The 19,619-nt window shown below is 31.0% G+C and overlaps 3 protein-coding genes across 3 annotated transcripts in view; 2 read left to right on the top strand and 1 right to left on the bottom strand.

Moving 5' to 3' along the window:
• Window positions 1–1,632: 1,632 nt before the first annotated feature.
• LOC111634539 lies at window positions 1,633–3,307 on the bottom strand. Its single transcript, XM_023379336.1, has 3 exons — window positions 3,172–3,307; window positions 1,868–2,406; window positions 1,633–1,795 (listed from the first exon to the last, which is right to left on the bottom strand). Exons 2-3 carry the CDS (start codon window positions 2,374–2,376, stop codon window positions 1,633–1,635), a joined length of 672 nt encoding a protein of 223 aa, XP_023235104.1. The 5' UTR covers window positions 2,377–2,406; window positions 3,172–3,307.
• Window positions 3,308–6,388: 3,081 nt separating this feature from the next.
• Window positions 6,389–12,497, top strand: LOC111634548 (mediator of RNA polymerase II transcription subunit 29-like). The gene is made up of 2 exons (XM_023379343.1): window positions 6,389–6,686; window positions 12,142–12,497. Exons 1-2 carry the CDS (start codon window positions 6,486–6,488, stop codon window positions 12,358–12,360), a joined length of 420 nt encoding a protein of 139 aa, XP_023235111.1. The 5' UTR covers window positions 6,389–6,485; the 3' UTR covers window positions 12,361–12,497.
• A 2,683-nt stretch (window positions 12,498–15,180) lies between these two features.
• The window catches only part of LOC111634541 (ATP-binding cassette sub-family B member 10, mitochondrial-like), a 30,179-nt gene continuing 25,740 nt past the window's right edge, over window positions 15,181–19,619 (top strand). Inside the window, exons 1-4 of the mRNA XM_023379338.1 lie at window positions 15,181–15,956; window positions 17,356–17,556; window positions 17,767–17,969; window positions 18,035–18,169. Of these exons, the coding sequence (XP_023235106.1) occupies window positions 15,653–15,956; window positions 17,356–17,556; window positions 17,767–17,969; window positions 18,035–18,169 (843 nt within the window). The 5' untranslated portion in view covers window positions 15,181–15,652. The remainder of the gene's footprint in view (window positions 15,957–17,355; window positions 17,557–17,766; window positions 17,970–18,034; window positions 18,170–19,619) is intronic.

The raw sequence follows: 19,619 nt of genomic DNA, 5'->3' as shown, positions 1-19,619 counted from the left end.
TGAAAATTCCATAACTAAATTTATTACGATATAATTATAATTTAATTATAAGATTTGTGTAATTTTCGTTATTAGAAAATAATTTAGTCTGTCTTTCATTACTAGAACGGCATCAACATTACTGTCTACATCAGATTTCAGATAAGGTATTGCTGATAATGATGTATTCTAGTTGACTTGTTTAATTACATGGTGAATACATAAGATTATTCTGATAAAACCAGCAATTTAATTTCAGGATATGGATCTAATAATTACTAGTTTTGTATTCAGATAAGGTATTTAGCTATTGATTCATATTTTATCGCAATAATCTCACTTTGTTCCAACGTATGAACCCAGTAACTACTAAGAAATGTTAATTTTTTTAATTAAGTTGCTACTTCCTTTTAGTTTGTTTTGCTTATTATAGATTTCTACACATGGTCTGGGTATACTATGGGATTGATACTATGGGATTGTAGAATTTTTTCCCCCGAATATCATGGAAAAAGTTCTTTTCTTCATATTGTCACAATATCTCCATATTCACTGGATTTATGTATGACAATTGATGAAGATGTTAAAGTTTACGTGAGTTCACTGAGAAATTTATAGGAACGTTTTTCTCAGTTTACTGAAAAATTGAAGTTTTGGACTGACGTTTTTACAAAAATCCATTCATATGTAGTAACGAGGGCAGCACGTTTGAATCTGAAATTCAAGTTATTTGGTGTTAACAATGTCTTCAAAAGAGAAAATCATACACTTAGTAATTCATAGGTTCTGAAGAACGTTGTATTTAATATTTATTGCGAAAATTCATTGTTTTCATACAAGTATTCATTGGCATTTTACGCAAGTAGTGTCGTTATATCGATCGAGGTTTGATTACATACAAGGGGTGCAAAATTGTGTATAAAGTTGTTAAAAACATACAGGAAAAAACAGAAGGAAAAAGCATTTATTTTTATGCATAAATTAAATCATAAATAAGGAATAATAACTTAATAATAAACACCAAACATATGTATTTCTCAGATACACAACTGTATACTACTCTTGCACCTCTCATGTATAATTTTACTAAGGTTAAGATAAACTAGACAATAACTCATTGCGGAATGCAAAAATCATCTCTTAATGTTAATTATTTTAAAAGATGAAGATTAATAACGTGAAAATCGTGAAATTTCATGGGTTGAACTTTCTAAAATACCATAAATATGGCATAATATTATATAACACCACAATTATAGGATAAAGTACAGTTTATACGAAGAATTTATGCGTCATATCTTACCTTTCATATAAGGTAGGTCATATCCGTTTGACTAAGTCATAATTCTCGTTTCTAATGAAAAAAGAAAAAAAAAAAACTGGCTTGTAAATTTGAAAAAATGTTAATAATAACGGGCACAAGCAAAAGCATATATATACAGTAAATACAAGTAATTTTAATATATAAAAATATCGTGATTGTAAAGGTTCACACAAATTACGTGAGAAAAAAAAAATAATTAAAATATTTACACACATAAAAAATGAATTCTTATGTAATTTAAAATGAAGTTAGGTTATTTCACAATAAATTAAAGATAAATTTTTCTTATTGGCTATAATTGAGTGTGGATGATGAATTGGGTGAAGAGTTCAACGAATAAAAACTTTGGCCACAGTCTTGATGATGTCTAGAACGTTGATCATGCATCCGTCATATTGATTTGCACAATTGGCACTGCTTTGCCTTCCGTATCGAGCTGCCAGTTGGTATTTGGACACGACATTATTTGCATCATCCGTCTTTGTATATGGACTGCAAATAAATATCAGAATCAATGATATACTAATTGGAAAAATTATGGATAGAATCAATTTATGTACTTACGGGAATAACAGCTGTATTATTAATCCTATTAAACCATATTTCTTAGGTTGATTGTGAGCTTCACAGATGCTTCTTTTCATACATTCCTGAGGATCTAAACGTGGCAAACTTGGAAGATCGTCTAAAGAATTTTCCACTAAAGCCATTAAATATTCGGAAAGTCCGGCTAAACCGTTGCTGAAAATATTAGGTTTGGTGGTGTTACCTTTATTACTTCCCAGTGGATCCACTACTAAATTAGCAATACTCCTGAGCAGAATTAAAACGTCTTCACCCAAACCTTTCAATTTACTTCTGGAAACGTATCTTCTGCTCTGTCTCGTAGAAAATTCGTCTTCGTTCACTAAACTATTGTTATAGTAATACTGAGGATTGGCGCTTTGCATTTCTCTCAATAACAGTTCTACATCGCTTAAAAAACTATAATGTGGAGTGGTGGCAATATCGAATTCTCCGGCAGACACAGTTGCAACTACACAGACGAGGAGAATTATCAAATTAATCCCCATCTTCCAATCTGATTCGAAATGAATTACAACCTAAGAGAGCAAAACAAAGAACTATTAACGTTTTTCAAGTACGAAAACCGTTGTTAAAAAAATCAGGAAGTGACTCTTTAATCGATTCGTGGTGCGTAAAATGTGACTTACGACGGAATAATTTATGACGTCAGCGAAGATCATTAATTATATTCGCAATTAAAGATCTTCCGAATATAATTAATGATCTTCACTGTTATATTTTTTAATTAATAGATTCACTTTAGTATCAATTTATCTCGTCTCATCACCCGGAAATACGATAGAAAATAGTCGAAACATCTATAAATTACACTTAAATGTTGTGTAATAAGTTTAAAATCTTATCAGTTATATTTTATAAGTTATAAATTACAATTTCTATTAAGTAAAATGCATTTATACAACGATTTATCCGATTTTAAGACAAATTAAAAATACGCGCGTAGACGAATATCGCGTATAAAAATCAATTTAAATTAGAAAAAAAAGTTATAATATTAATGTAATAGTAGTTTTATAATCTATAGATTTAAATTAATCTATAATTAATTTTATAACGACGAGGAGTTAAGAATGTAGCGAAGAAGAACAGGTAAATGTTGAAATTTAAGTGATAATGAAGTTGCGAGTAAATGTTTAAGTAATTTAATTTAAAATTATATTTAATTAGGAGAATTTCGATTGAAATTTTCTTTAGATTTCTTTTATTTTCTTCTTCTTTTTCTCTATGTTAAAGGTATGAAGTGATTAAAAAAAGAAGAAGAGCAAAAGATACACTCTCACCTGAACAAAAGCTTTTTCCTCTCGTTTCAAACAGAACGGAAAATGCACGAAATATCCGCTTCCACGTAGTTTCTTTCAATATAAACTGGAACTTCTGACGACTTGAACTTCCTCAACCTAAACGACGAGGTCAATGCCCGCCCCGTTCAGGTAAAACTTTCCCGTCGGGTCAAGGTAGCGGCGAAAGAAACGGTGTCGTAATAGCCTGGTCTGAATGCGGAATTGACAGTTGTGTGACGTGAATTGTTTACTCTTTTTATATTTAGATTTTTCTTTTACCTTTACTTCCTCTTTTCATGGGCATGCTTCTACCATAAAGGTGAAAAATTCATTAATTAATTAAGTAAAACCTGTTTAAAACGGAATTGTAAAGTACCGAATGCATTTTCTGGTATTAAATGGGTGTTTTAAAATAGAAAAAATCGCTCCATTCTGAAGAATTTTTCCAGTTTACACAGGTTCCGTTTTGTACAGGTTTTTTTTTTTTTGTATAAATTTAAATATTTTATCCATTTATTTTTACACTCGATTCGCTCCATTTAATTGTATTTATTACATTATTTATTTATTTTATGCAGTAATAAAATAAAGAGAAAACAGGAAGCGAAATTACATTCTAAACAATTGAGTTTCTAATATAATACTATAAACAAATTATGCAATTAACCTTAATTTAATGTTAAACAAATAATTTTACGTACTTAAAACCTTTAGTTTTAATGAGTTAATTATATAAATTATTTAAAAAAAAAAAAAAAACCTCTTGATTACCTCTCGAGGAAGAACTCTTTAATCTATAAATATGTGACTTAGTCTAACCTTAAATTATCTTTAAATAAATTGAAAATATAATTAATTTTACACACAGAGATCAATTATGTAGAAAAAAAAATATATAAATATTGCTTAATGCACAATTGAGGGAAATTATTGCATCATTTCGGGGGGATTATTTAGTGTAGACTTTGCATTGTTGAAATGTAGTAGCAAATTCCAACGTTTACTGTCAAATGTTATAATATTTCTGTTTATATTATATTTTATTTTTTTACCCACTCGAATTACAAGCAGAAGCTTAGAAAAAAAATGGGCGAATATTCGAATTATATCACTTTAAATAATGGGTTAAATATGCCTCTCATAGGACTTGGGACGTTTCAGGTAAGATTTTTGGATATAAAATTTAAATAAATATAATATAAAATTAATTTAATTAGTTAAATACCCTTAAAGAATATTAATTTTAATGAATAGAAACAAAAAGTTCGTTTGTTTGTCTATCCGTTTGATCTTTCTTAATCTCGAGAACGGAGTTAGATAGACGAAAATAGGAACCACAACCCGGTTAATTACATAAAAATCCTTATTTTTTCAGGAATTGTATGTTCCTATTAAGAAATTAATGTTTCTTTTAAAACATAATTAAATTTAAATATAGAAATAGAGGAAGAAATCTATAGAAAAATATTGAAATTTTTGTTTTCAGTCGAACAGATCTGCTATGGAAACAGCCTTGAAAATCGGATATCGATTAATTGATACTGCTTTTATATACCAGAACGAAAAGGAAATTGGAGAAGCTCTAAAACACTCGTTTGACACAAATGTGGTCAGGAGGGAGGACGTCTTCATCGTTTCTAAAGTAAGTACAGTAATCTCTGTAATACGACAAACGACTGTTGTATTAATGGATTTTGTATGTATGTATGTATGTATCATACAGTAAAAAACGCACATGTTAGTTTATTGTATTAATAATCACAATTAAAAAAGGCTAAATTATTTACACGTGTAGTATGCATATCATGCTTATATTATATGAAAGTTTNAAATATGTATGTAGTGATATTTTTTTGCCAGTTGTTTCTTTTGTGAGCTGGAATAAGTTTTTCGTTTTGTGTTCTTTATTTTAACTGTGTGCGTGCTTAGTTGTAGGTAAAATACTTGTTGCCTATTACTGATTAACTTTGTATTTTTGTAATCGTGAGGGCTAGTAAAAAAGAGAAAAATTTGAGAAGAAAATCTGATCCATATGTCATAAGCAAATGGTTTTCTTAAATAGAAGAAACAGATATAACCAAAGATGTTGAGAAAGCTGCAGAAGATAATTTCAAATTTAGTGTTTGTGATTTACAAAGTGAACAAAACAAATCAAGATGAGAAGGAAGAAAAAAATGAAGAGGATGTCATGCCATCTTTGAATAATTTTATTGGAAAAGATGAACAGACGAGATGGAATAAGGAAAACGGCATGTAAATGCTCTTGTGAATTCTCACGACATTGTTTTACATTTACCCAGATCAAAAACAGTGCAAAAGGTATAGTCAATGCAATTGACCATTTGTCTTTTTATAAATGGTTCTGTTATAAAGTTAACAATGAAAAATACAAACATTTACGTTGAAGTAATAGAATTAAATTTTGGACGTGACAGAGATGCAAGACTAACAGACAAATCTGAAATTAGGGCCATTATTGGAATTTTTTTTCTTATTGGAACTCTTGGAGGTTCAAAAAAAATTGTTGGAAAATATGGGATAATTCAAATGATTCGGGCATTGAAACGTGCTTTTTATTAATGAGTCTTAAAAGGTTTAGATTTCTATCAAGATGTTTGAGGTTTGATAATGTGAGAGATAAGAATGGAAGGAAATTATTGGATAAGTTGGCTGCTTTTAGAGAGCTATTTGACAAAATAGTGCAACTTTAAAAAATGTTTTATTCAAAGTGAATATATTATGGTAGATGATCAACTTGTTGGTACGATGCACAAAAAAATTTTCCTGGAATTTTTGCCAAATAAAGAGAAATACATTACTCTTCACTATTTGGATATGAAAAGGATATTAGTGTAATACTGCCCTAAATGTGCAAAGACAGTTTTACATAAGAAGTAAAATATATTTGAGTAGAAATTAAATTAAAATTAATAAACATTTATTTGAATAATGGCTATCGATATCCTTTAGAAAAAATCATTTGCTTTTCTGGCAGTTCCTATGGAAATGTTAATAACAATTAGTATAAATTTAAATCTCTCTTAATTTCATGTTAAAAGCTTTAGATATATAGATTTATATAAATATAATTTTAAAATAATGCTTTTTTTTTTTAAACAGAATATAATGAAAACTGCTCACGCTAATTTGAAAAGATAATAATATATGTTTAACGTTAAATCTTTCGAATTTTTTGGCGGTATTTTGGCTAGATGGGAAACTTCTGCGGAGAAGTTGGCAGTCGTTTCGCGTAATCGAGGCGTGTGAGTTGATTTAGGCCTAACGTTCGAATTAGAAGAGAAGTTTGCGAAGTTATGGCTCAACCTCCGACAGTTGTACCTTTGCAGACTGTTTTACCTCAACAAATGACACCTCAGCAACAGCAACAACAGCAGCAGCAGCAGCAATGTCAAATGCAGTCGGCGGAATTAAAGTACGATAATGTGGCTAAAGTGAAATCTTTGACATGGAGTTTGAAGGAATTGCTTGTTGTGAGTATTGTTCTTAAACACACCTGACGTATTTTTGAATTGTACTCGATTAATGTAGAAAAGATAGTATGGTTAAAGTCCAGATACGTAGACTGTCATGGCGGCTCATCTCTGATTCCAACAAACAAAAGAAAGGAAACAGTGGGGATGCACGTTCTAACCTAACCTAACCTAACCTATTCTAATAAATTACCATAATTATTATCAATTAAATTATTAGAATAGGTTAGGTTAGGTTAGGTTAGAACGTGTGTCCCCACTGTTTGCTGGAATCAGAGATGAGCCGCCATGACAGTCTACGTATCTGGACTTTAACCAATCGTATTTTTAAAATTGGCTTAATTAAAGCTCTGAATGAGACGTTTGAATCTTATCAAAGCTGTAGACCATACTTATAGTGGCAATAAAGTCACAGGAACAATACCTTTATAAGTGACCTGCCTCCAAAGGTTAGCTTTTACCGTGTATTAGCATACTGTCTATTCTCCGTGTTCTGTGTTGGTCAAGGCTAGTTATTGCTTGTCTTCACTGACACTCCGTACGTAGTCGTGCACTCTCCTAAAACTATATAACAAGTACTGCGTAAACAGTCGAGTGGGCTATTCAATGCCAGCACGGTCGCCCGGGCTAAATAGTTAAAGGCGATAGTCTTGGTGGAGTGATGCCGTCTGATTTTGGAGGTCGTATCTGGCTAAAGGTCGCATGTAGAGGTTTGGTTTCTTCGACTGTTTTACTCCTGTGAGTGTGGTCTACATTTTGAGGTGTAATTGTACCTAAAGGATGTGTCGAATAACTGTAAATTACAAAATGTTATGTCTAATGTTAATATTTTATCAATGTTTCTANTTTACTATGAATAAGTTATCACCATACTTAATCAAGTAGAAGTTGTCAAATGGCTACATAAACATTGTTTAAAGATCAAATGTATGAATAGGGTCATAAACTATATGATTTTGAAATAGCAGCTAAATTGTATTTGAAGTGAATTAATATTTTATAACTAGGATCTTAACTGCTTTAAACTATACTTTTGTTTCAAGTACATCTTTTAATAAATGTAGTTAATTTTTAAATAAAATAATTTAAAACTTAATATTTTAGTTAATAAGCTAATTCTTTCTCTACTGAAAGGTCTATTTATCTACCTAAGGGATGAAGATATTCACAAATGTTGTAACACAACAGTAATACTAAAGATTTTTTAATGAAAACAAAGAATTTGGTAATTCAAATGCATTCTTTTGATGAAAGCTTGTATTACAAAATTGAAATAAATGTTGTTATCTAAGAAGATAAGAATAAAAGGCAAGAATTTGCTGGGTTGCATATAATGACAGATGTTGAAGTTTAAAAGTAGCTCTTACCCAACCGTTCACTAAATGAACCTACCTAACAGAGATATCATGAATAATAAGTTTATAGATACATAGCCAAACAATGACCTTAAATACTCGGGCTATAAATCCGTTATTTTTAATAATTAATACTCAGTAATTTGCTACTAGAGGTAGATGTTAAGTGCCATCTCTTATGTAAATAAATAATTATAATTTAAATAATTTATTCAATAATGTAGAATCATCTAGAAGGAAAGAACTGGCCCAGGGTGGGACTTGAACCTGCAATCTTATTTAATAAATGGTCAGGACTGGTTTATTATAATTATTTAGATAGGTCTATAACTGCCGTAGGCACTCTGCCCTGGCCCCCAAACATATATAATCCAGTCCATAGTCATTTTCAAAATATATATAGTAAATAGCCTGCAGAATAATATATAATCATATAATTGGGGGTATTGTAACTTTTTATTATTTACCAGATTTGTGTGTGTTGTCCAATGTACTATTATTTTGTATGTCCCTCTTTTTGGCCATTTTTGCTGTATTTTTCAATTAACTGGTTGATCATAATTGACTTCTTAATCAGGCTGGCTATAAGTCATAAAAACCTAGAAATTTGGCATTCATACGTGCAACTTAACATTTTATTTGCTTGCCATTTAAATAGATTGCCCACCCCTAGTCTGAAATATTGTAGACCTATCTCTGAATAATCGTATAAAATTAAAAAGTCAAGTAATTTAAGGATATATAATTAAATTATCAGATTCTTTTTGTTGTTTCTGATTTACTAAGTAGTATTATATGTAGTGTATACATGCATTGAATAGGATAAATAATAAACATATTTTAAGTTTTCTGTTATGATATATGTATCGCTCGTAGTATAGAGGTATTTTAAGTCATAGTAATAATTATAATCAGTGTGGTGGAATCAGTAAACAAATGGTCCGACTTCAGCTATGACCTTTCTCTTTTTTAAAAAGTCACACTATGATTCATTGTATAAGAAAGATGCCATTATGTATCAGAATATTTTAGTCTAAAATTTCTCTATAGAAAGTTGTACTAAAATTTATGGTGAGAATCAAAAAATAGATATAACAAATTTACCTTGAAAAACTTTCCAGTACGGAAAGAAATATAATGCATCTTATCGGCCAAAAGAATTCCACTTTTATTAGTTAATTATCAAAAATTGATTTAAATTTAAACATTTTAAAGAAACAAGTTAAATATGATAAAATACATTTTAAGACCAAATAATATTATAGAAGTAATAATAATCTATGACTATTTATTATTGCTTCCAACCAGGGAAAAACTAATTAGTCAAATTAGTCAGAAAACAATTGATATCCAAAGGATGTAAAAAATATTCTGACGAGTAAAAATTATGGCACTCAAAATAAAAGTCAAATATTTTTTTGGGAGTTTCTCTTTGGTGAAGATAAGCATGGTACTTTGAAGCTATATTGTAAGCTTTTTATCATTGTCTCTGCACTTTGCTTTCTTGCTTTAGTAACATGGAGCTTTAGAGAACCAGTTTGAAAGACATTCTTTGTTTTTCTCATGCATTGAAATCTGGCCAGATAATTGAATGATAGCATTCCAGACTGTCACTGTAAGAGATCCAGGATCAAACCCTGCTGAAAATTACTGCAAAAGATTTTCCGGGTAGAATCCATTGGTGCATCATTTTCCATCCTACACCATGAACCATGGCTAAGCAGATTTGATTCTGCAATACTTGTATTTAGCTCAGGTTTGCACTTGGGCTGATGGACTGATTCATGAAGTTTTCTGGGTTTTGTTCATGTTGATAACACCCAAATAGGGGCCAGTTTCTGTTTAAAAAAACATCTCGGAAGGCACATTTTCCGATTGCAGATTGCCTTTGTGTTGCATACCATATCTAAAACCAATCAATCAATACATTCATACATTGAAAAAATCATTTGCTTTTTGAGTGGCTCATACACTACTCAGTTTCAATTTTTTTTTGCATAGCATATGAACTACACAAAAATAATTAAAAAATATATAAAGCTTAAGATAGCTTTTTACAAATGCAAACTCAGTCAAGTATTACATAATGTTAAGTAATTTTTGGTTGGTTAATACAAGATACAGAGGGTAGTGCTCTCAAGGCAATGTGAATATATTCATTTAAATTAAAAAAAAGGCTATTTTCTGAAAGTTTAGAGCATGTCGCATACAATATGCATAAAATTTTGTGCAAATGTCCTTTATAGACGAATATCATTTTGATATCTAAATTTATCAAACTGTCTATTTTCTAAGAGATTTCTTTGGAAGCTAATTAAAAGTATTTTTCATATTTCATATTTTATCAATACGAAAATTTGAGGTCAGAATTGCTGGTGTCAGAAGAATTTTACCAATTCTGACTCCACAACACTGATTATAATAATAATACCTTTGATATGTAAAGTTACACAGAAAAATCTCTTTTAAATTAGAACATTAGCAATATATAATAAATTTTTGCCTGATATAATGTATATTTTTATTAATTTTATTGTAGTTATTTCTATTTTATACTTTCTCAACACTAATTTTAACAAGGCATGAATAAATTTATATAATTTAAAAAGTTTTTAAATGTAATTCAGTCATAATAATTTATACTTATATTTATGTATTTTATATGTGAATAAAGTGTGAACAATTTAAGCTGAGACACTGGAATGTTCCAGAAACAAAGCATAAAAGACAAAAATGTTGTAAACAATGGCCTTTTGGTTGCTAAAGGAAACTGTATTATTGATTTTGAATTTGATAGACGTGATCAAAATTGATTGAAAGCCGTCATGATTTTGTAAATGACACCCGTAATTGCTTGTAATGGCATCTTTATGTAAAAAAGATGTCTTTTCTCAAGAACACTTCAATTCACTTTTAAATGTTAATTCAGAATGTTGCAATTTATCTCTGCATTTAATGTGCCATCAATAAAAAATGACACTATTACTTTGTTACCAATAATTCTACACCAGACATTACCAGTCCAAAATGTTAGTGTTTTACTTCGCATAACCATTGTGAATTTTTGACAGATTATTGTTATGATTAACTTTGTGATTTGAAAAACTATCTTCTTGGAAAACAGTACGTTGAAGAAAAGTTACTGTTAATTTGTAACTGTCCATCAACAAAACCCCATTCAATGTTCAAAATCATTTCCAAATCAGGAGCTTCATTCCTGATGCAATTATATAGGATACTTGTGAAGTTTATGATGCCACCTTATTCTAAAAACACTACTATGAGATATTCCAGAATCATGGGAAATTTGTCATAAAGTTATTTGCTAATTGTTGGTAACCTTCACTGACACTAAAACTTCATTATTTCTACTGTGTTTCAGCACTTTACTTTTTTGTTTGCACACTTCCATTATCTGAAAACTGATAACGCAATAAATTGATGCACATAATGGAGTAGTTTTCTCAGGGAATTGTTGCACATACAGTCAAATTGCTTCATTGAAGTTTCGTTCAGATTTACTATATATGAAAATCTCTTCAACTCTTCTGCACCTGTTAGGTAATCCATCTTTATCTCTCACTAAAATCACACACACACACACACACACACTACATGCTGACAAGACAAATATAAAATATCTAATTGAATTAAATATATCGGTATTTTCTTTTTAAACTTAGTTTAATTTCACATTTTTAAATTCATGCTTCAGCAAACTAACTTGAATGTTTAACTTGAATGTCATAAAGCTTTGTTTTTTGTTTTGATGTTGGTTTACCTAACAATTGCCCCCAAAAACTTATAATTTACAATAACTGTAAAAATGGAAATAAAATGAAAAAGTTTTCCTGACAAAATTCGTTTGTTTTTTTCCATAAAGTAAGATGCCATTACAAACAGTTATGGTTGTTATTTACAAAATCAAGATGATCTTCAACCAATCTTGAACATGTCTACCATATTCAAAATCAGTAATGCAGTTTCCTTTCTCCTTCACAATCAAACAGCCATTGTTTAGAATATTTTCAGCTGAATGTTTTATTTCTGGGACATTCCAGTATCTCAATTTAAATGGTTCACCATGTATAGAATATATATATAATTTTTTCTTTTTTTTTTAGAAAATAGTTCAGGAATGCACACTTTTGCAGAGAGATAGTCAACAATATCTACCTCTTCCTGTATCATCTAATAAAATTGATACAGCTCCTGCACCCACTCAAGATGGAACTTTATCGTACAGTCAGTATCTGAGTACCATTAAAAGCCAAGTGAGCTTTGCAACTGCCGTGCAAGAGATATTAGCAGAAGGTGCCAGAAAAATTACACAAGGAGACTGAGATTTTATTTTAAAACTGTGTACATACTACATAAATCCAGATATAAGTATGGGTTAAGAGTGTACTTGTATTGAAATGTATTTTTGTGAAATGCAAGAATTATTATTTATTAGTAAAATACAAAAGTGAATTTTAAATTTTGCATTTTATTTCATAAATTATTATAATTATTTGATTTACTAACAATAAATAACAGAAAATATAAGTTATGGAAATTCTCTTTAATGCTAAACCTTATTATTAACATAAAATTTATAATTTTAATACAGTCAAGTTTGCTAGAGAGACCATCTCGGGTTTGCTGCACTACGCTCCTTTATCCGGATTGCTCCCTTAGCCAAAGCGAGAAGATCACCCAGGAAATTGTTAATACTATTTGATAGTTAATTAATTACTAATAAATAAATATGAACCTGCTGTTACAGTACAGTATAAGAACAAATACAAAGGGTGCGACTATGCAGATGCGAACTTAGAGCGAGCGATTTAGTTTTCGCAAAGGAAAATCGTGCACAAACGAGAAGCGAGAAATAACACTAGCGAGAGCGAATTTCTGGTTCTCGCACATATCTGACAGGTTTTAACATTTATCGCGTCTCGCCTCTTCTCGCCACATATTCTCACTTGCTCGGAAAATTCGTTCGCTCGCGTCTGCATAGTCGCACCCAAAAAGATGCAATTTGTACTATTTCTTGGTCATTTCTCATGCATCCAATAACATGTTTATTATGATTTCACAATATATCTTTAACTGTCCACTTATTAGAAAAGTGTTTCATCAAATGTAAACAAATACTATAGTATAAAAAACCCCATTGTCACATGCCCATGTACCATAAGGTACATGGGCATGTGACAATGTATGGTACAATGACCTTATGGTACATGGGCATGTGACCCTTGAATCTTAAGTTGGATTTTTTCTTTAAGATTTAAATATAAATCTACTTTGATTCTTAAAATTACTCTGAAGTAATTTGTAGTTATAAGTTAAGTAATAGTAAAATTATTAATCTCATATTTCAAATTTTCTGTTTAGTTTAATGTTGTCAATTATATTTTTTCCAACAATGTTTCCATCATCTGTTTAATCCAAGAAGAATAGCAGTGATGATTGATATCAATTTCTCTGGTGGTGGTGTCAAAAATTGCTTATAACTTCTTATGAAGAAATGTTCGATAATTGATCTAAAGGTGTTTCAATGCAAACAGTGTGAGGAGACAAAATTCGTAAAAATCTGAAGTTAATTAAAGTCGACGGCGTGTGAGAATTTAAGTTTTACGCGTATGGTCTTTGATTGGGAATGTGATGCCCATCTTCAGACAGGTAAAAATGGTCAAAACGGTACATCTTAGTAGTTTTAAAACTACAATATTGGAGAAACTGATCTTGAAACAAGTCTTGCACTTGTCCAAGTATTTTTTAGCTTCGTTCATCATCAATGGCGAATAATAAAATTCAAAGTCCATAGACTTGAAAAACTTTCCAAACTTCATCCAATTTGAAAACGTTATAACAAACTTTAATCGTAAATCGAGCACCACTTTCTAGCCATTTCTTTCTTTAAAAATACTTCTAAACCGATTCAATTCCAAACGAAATTCTCCTAGTGGCGTACCGTGGGTGTCAGCCGCCCGGGGCGGAGGAAAATTTCGGCCCCCCTTATTTAGCTATTTTAATTTAAAAGACCAAAATTCAGTTTTGTCACAGAACAAGCAATGAAAAATTCGATGGTAGTGCAGCGACCTGTTCAAAATAGTTTTATTGGACGGCGAGCCGATTCCCTGACTGTCCGGACGATAGCACTATCATAGGCGCGATGCAAGTATAGATTAGGATGTTCCAAATTTTTACAAGATATTATTATTATTTATTGTGAAAATTTGCCGCCCCCACTACGGTACGCCACTGAATTCTCCTTTTATCCCTCTTCCTCTCCCGAATCTTTTAAATCCTCGTATTGTTTCCTCTCGCTTCTCTGATCGTGCTACCCATTTCCAACCGCCTACAACACTTTGCCATCTTAAAGGTTAACTACATTAGAGTCTCAGTCCTTTTTTTCTCCCTTTCTTCCGGTACTCCTCCTGAAGACTGATTTCCGAGTTGTTGAGAACCGGAGATCGTATTCGGGCGAGCAATCTGTCTCGTTGTGGGACTGGCCGAATCCATAATGGGTACAGAAAAGGGCCCTCTTACTGCCCGTAACCTGTATCCCTGAACACCTTCGCCAATCCGTATCTCTGAAAAGTTCACTTCCTCGTCCGAGTCCGTTAAAGCGTTAGGCCGATGTCTTAACCACTCGGGCAGCCCCCGTCTTAAATTTTGTGTATGAAATATGGCTTCATTAAAGTTCAGATTTTAATATTTTAAAAAATTTTCAAGAAGAATAAAAAATATGATGACGAAAAATTAAGCTGACGGTCTATTAATTAAGACGTATGTTAAGAGTTGCCAGATGTCTCGGTTTTCCGGGATTGTCCTGGATTTTTTCCTATTGCCATCTCGTGATGGACTTTATTCTAAAAACTGTTCCTACGACGAACTATCTTTGTGAAAAAACTGCCTATCCTTCATATTCTGAAATCGAAGTATCCCAATTTCTTTCGAGAACTCATTTTATTCCGGATGTTATTCCAAAATACCTGGCAACCCTAGGGGGATACTACGTCAGATATGGAACTTTTCTGCCATAACGAACATTTTTTATTGTTCTAGAAAATGTTTTAAAAAATAAATAATTAATATTAATCATTTAAATTTCAATTATAAAAAATAATAAAATTAAATGATTAATTAAGAAGATGGATAGAAATTGTAGGTGGCGACGAAATCACACATCACGTGGCGTAACGTCCGTTCAATGGTGTAGTTGTGATAATTGTAGTTTACGTCTTTTAAGTGCTACTTACGTTGACAGAAAAACATTCATAAGTACTTACAAGTTCTCTACCAGTTTTTGCTGTTAAATGAAAACTGTTTTATAAATATTAATCAATTTCACTATCTGTATTTGAAAACGTCAAGATATTTTCCTTGAACTTTATTATTATGTTGACATTCCTTTGAATATATTTTAAATTTCTTGAAAGATTCGACCGTCAGGAAAAGTTGATATAAGTTATGAACAAGTTTATGTTATAATTTAATGTAAAATCAAGATCTTTCATCAAAATGTAGTTCTTACCTGTGATATTAGAATTACAAATGATCAGTTTATATTCTCCACGTGTGCTTTTGTGTCTGTGAATGCTTCTGGAAACATAAAGTAGAGGTTCAAGGTAACACTGAAAAATGCTGGCCTCTGCGCATCTGTTATTACTTCGGTGTCCGAAGACGAACATCCCGCCGTATTTTTCCTTCGGAATCAAAAATAAGTTATCGAGAACCTATTCGTGCGGTAGAAACTCCACCGTCTCGTCGTCTAAAGGTCGACGGATCGGTTGTCTACCCGTAAAACATTCCATTCTGAGATTATGTAGATCGAATAATATTTTATGCGTGAGAAGTTGCCCGTTGTCCACTAGTCGAAAGCTTCCTAATCTACATGTCGGTAGGATTTTACAACTTGCAAAACCAGAAAAATGGAAGTTATCTAGTAAGTTTATGGTGTGCGTAAATGGCATTTTATATCAGATGACAAATTTTGACCTTTTACCGATTTTGCAACGACTTGTTTGAAAGTTTAAAAGGAATTAAAATTCAATAATTGTTTAAAATAAAATTGATTTATCTTTTAAAATTTATCAATATTAAACTTAAGTTTTTCAATTAGAAAATTTATTTTCAAAAAATAATGTTTTTTGTTCAACTTTTTCAACTTTCTGCTAATATATAATATTGAGATTTATGGTATAATTTGAAAATCAGCTCTTCATAATAATTGTTTCCAATTATTATTAACAGCCTTTCATCATCATCATGCTTAATAAAAGACAAAACAATATTAATTTTTTGGTTATCATCAATCATCATATTATACGTTAATATTATTTTGAAAATATTTAATGTATAATAAATAGAATTAACAGAAATAGTAGTTTGTGGACCCTCTCTGACATAAAAAAATTGACTTTAAAAGTTGTGCAAGTATTTTCTGACAGTTTATTCACTACACTAGTGAGTAGGCTTATAAGAACAAACTTACTGTATATTCCACATAGACAATGCTTTCCTATTGCCATCTTGTGACAGGACTTTTACTCTAAAAACTGTCCCTACAACGAACTATCTTGTGAAAAAACTGCCCATCCTTCATATTCTGAAATCGAAGCATCCCAATATCTTTCGAGAATTAATTTTATTCCGGAAATTATTCCAAAATACCTGGCAACCCTAGGCAGATACTCCTCTTTCTCCATTGTGTACCATGATAGTTTTATTCCTATACGGCAACATGACTTATGGGCAATCTGACTAGGAAGGGAATGCCTCTCGGGAGAAACCTTTCACTATTTAGGTTTTACAAATGTGAAGAAAACCTGGAAAACTCCACATGGAAAGCCATTGGCAAGGTACAAATTCACAACCAACTATCAATGTTTACTGGTTTTATCAACTTGGCCACTGGTGGGCATACAATGATACACTTTTCACAATTTCCCTTCTGTACACATAGTTATGGAGACTTTTTAATGGATTATAATATAATTTTAACTTTTATCTTATTGGCATTAAGTTGGCATATTATTGTACCAGTCGTAGGTTTGGCCATGTCCACAATAGTGTTTGACAATGATGGTAATTTTAGGCCAATATAATTCAAATTGCTCTTGAAAACTTGAAGCTTTGGTTCAGATTTAATCTTTAAAGCAGCAGGTATATGCCATTACTACCAAAACACTAGTTGAAGCAGTAATGGCACAAACTGTTTGTAAGTTACAATACAGTTTATTTATTATGCATGATAACGTTTATAGAATTAAACTTTAATCTTAATGTTATAAATTCGTTTTAGATTTGTATTATTTCTACAAATATGTATTTATTTATTGCAGTTGCCATCGTGTTGTTACTGATTTCGAGTACCGTGACACTTGCGGTCCCTTACTGTTTGGGTCAGGTGATCAACATAATATACAATATGCCGAAAGACGAAGTGAAGTCCAAGCTGACGAAAGTCTGTCAGTTCTTGATATTACTTTTTATCATTGGTGGTCTTGCTAATTTTGGACGTGTCTATTTGATCAATTTGACAGGTATTCTTCAATTGTTTAAATTATATTAAATATTTCTTTAAATATATTTTTTGTTTTGAAATTTAGTAAATCTTTTAATTTTTGATTATTTGTTGCATATTTAAGCAAAGAAAAATATAGTTAAATAAGAAAATAGAAGAAAAAACTAAAATGAAAGATTATCATCATCCTTAAAATAAAGTTTAAACTGCTTTCTTCTTTCTACTTTAGGACAGAAAATAGTTAACAGAGTTCGAACAATGGTTTTTAGTTCTATCATGAAGCAAGAAATTTCTTTCTTTGATGTCAACAAAACTGGAGAATTAATAAATAGGCTGTCGTCCGACTCGATGGTGGTCGGACATTCCTTGACGCAGAATATTTCTGATGGGTTGAGATCGGCATTTGCAATACTATCGGGAGTCGGAATGATGGTACGTACATAATTAATTTTTTAATATTGTAATATATATAAATACAATATGATAAATTGTTTCAGGTGTATGTTTCTCCAGAACTGTCTCTTGTTGGACTGGTAATTGTTCCGCCAGTTGCCATCATTGCCGTTATCTACGGTCGATATTTACGATACATAAGTCAATCTCTGCAAGACTCCCTAGCAAGTGCTGCCCAGGTAAATTTCATATAATCGTCTCTAATATTAATAGAATAATTAAATCTTTACCTGCATTACTACATCCAATTAATAAACTCCAAATATCATTAAAATGCAGTCTATTTTAAAAATCATTGTAGCAAGGCTCATGACACACCTAAAGAGCTTGAATACATCGCAAAGCTAGAAAGAGATGTAGGGCTTAAGCAAAGTAAAGTAAAAGCCTTAATACAAGAAGCAGAAAAAGGAGGCAATAAGACTAAAGATAAAAAAGAGAAAAAGGAGTTCACCATAATGGAATACAGGGCATCGTTAAGAAACATATACAGAAAAATAGGAATAGAGAGCAACAAGAAAATAGCATATAAGAGAAACACAACAATATTCCAAATGCTAAGAAATGACAAAACACCTGTAGACAGGAGGCTAGTTCCAGGTTGTACAGTATACTGTTGCATTATAAGAGGCTAAAAAAGGAGCTATATTATATAGGAGCCACAAAGACATCATTAAATGAAACATTGAAGAAGCACGAAAAGAATATAAGATTTAAACAGCCAGTCACGGCTTTGGCTAATTATGCGATCGTGGATCCAACAGAGATTGCAATCGAATGGAGCAAGGCCAATGTTATACAAAAAGTTGAAAATAGAAGACATCAAAGTATGCAGAGGCCGGGCACATCTATAAGTACAGGGAAGAATATAAATTTTCGAGAATCAAACAAAATAGCATCAGCATGGAAAGCGGCAGCGTTACAATTATAAAGAACAAATGGACTTGCGCATTCGAATCTGAGAAGACCGTACATTTTGGAATTTCTGTTTGGCAAATTTAATTCTGTTAGTTTGATCCTGAAGAAGGTCTGTTAATTTGACCGAAAACATTAGATAAGTTTTTTAAAATAGACTGCATTTTAAAGGTATTTGGAGTTTATTAATAGAATAATGTACTGTTAACTGAAAAAATACATTATAACTCTACAGATCATAGAGTTAATTGATAAATAAAGTCTTCATGTTGATAAAATTAATTTGGAAAGAGGTAGAATAATATAACCAGCTTTAAAAATTAGAAAAAAATTATTTATTTTAATTAGAAATATTCATTTTTTAATATAATTATCATTTAAGATAATGCATTTTTTCAGACATCCAAGCCATTTTTGCATTCTGTATATGGAAAAATTTCCTAATTCTTTCTTGATTTATTTTTGTATGACAATTTGAACTTTAATATTTAGTGTAAAGTATTAACTTATCTACACCAATCTTAATTTTGGGAACTAGCAGAAATCTCATGGTGCCAGATTTACACTATAACAAGGATACAGAATAATGAGTTTTTATGTATCTTTGCTGTTTTCTTACAGTGTAACCTTCCATTGTTATTATGCAAGAAGAGTTTTCTGGTCTTCATGAATGTCTCTTGAGTGCTTGTAAGGTTTGAATTTCAAGAGGTGTGCAAC

Source organism: Centruroides sculpturatus, unplaced genomic scaffold (assembly GCF_000671375.1).
Source record: "Centruroides sculpturatus isolate CEXI.00-Female unplaced genomic scaffold, Cexi_2.0 scaffold861, whole genome shotgun sequence".
NCBI lineage: Eukaryota > Metazoa > Arthropoda > Arachnida > Scorpiones > Buthidae > Centruroides > Centruroides sculpturatus.
Note: the sequence above shows the minus strand (reverse complement) of the source record. Positions and strands in the feature narration are given on the sequence as shown.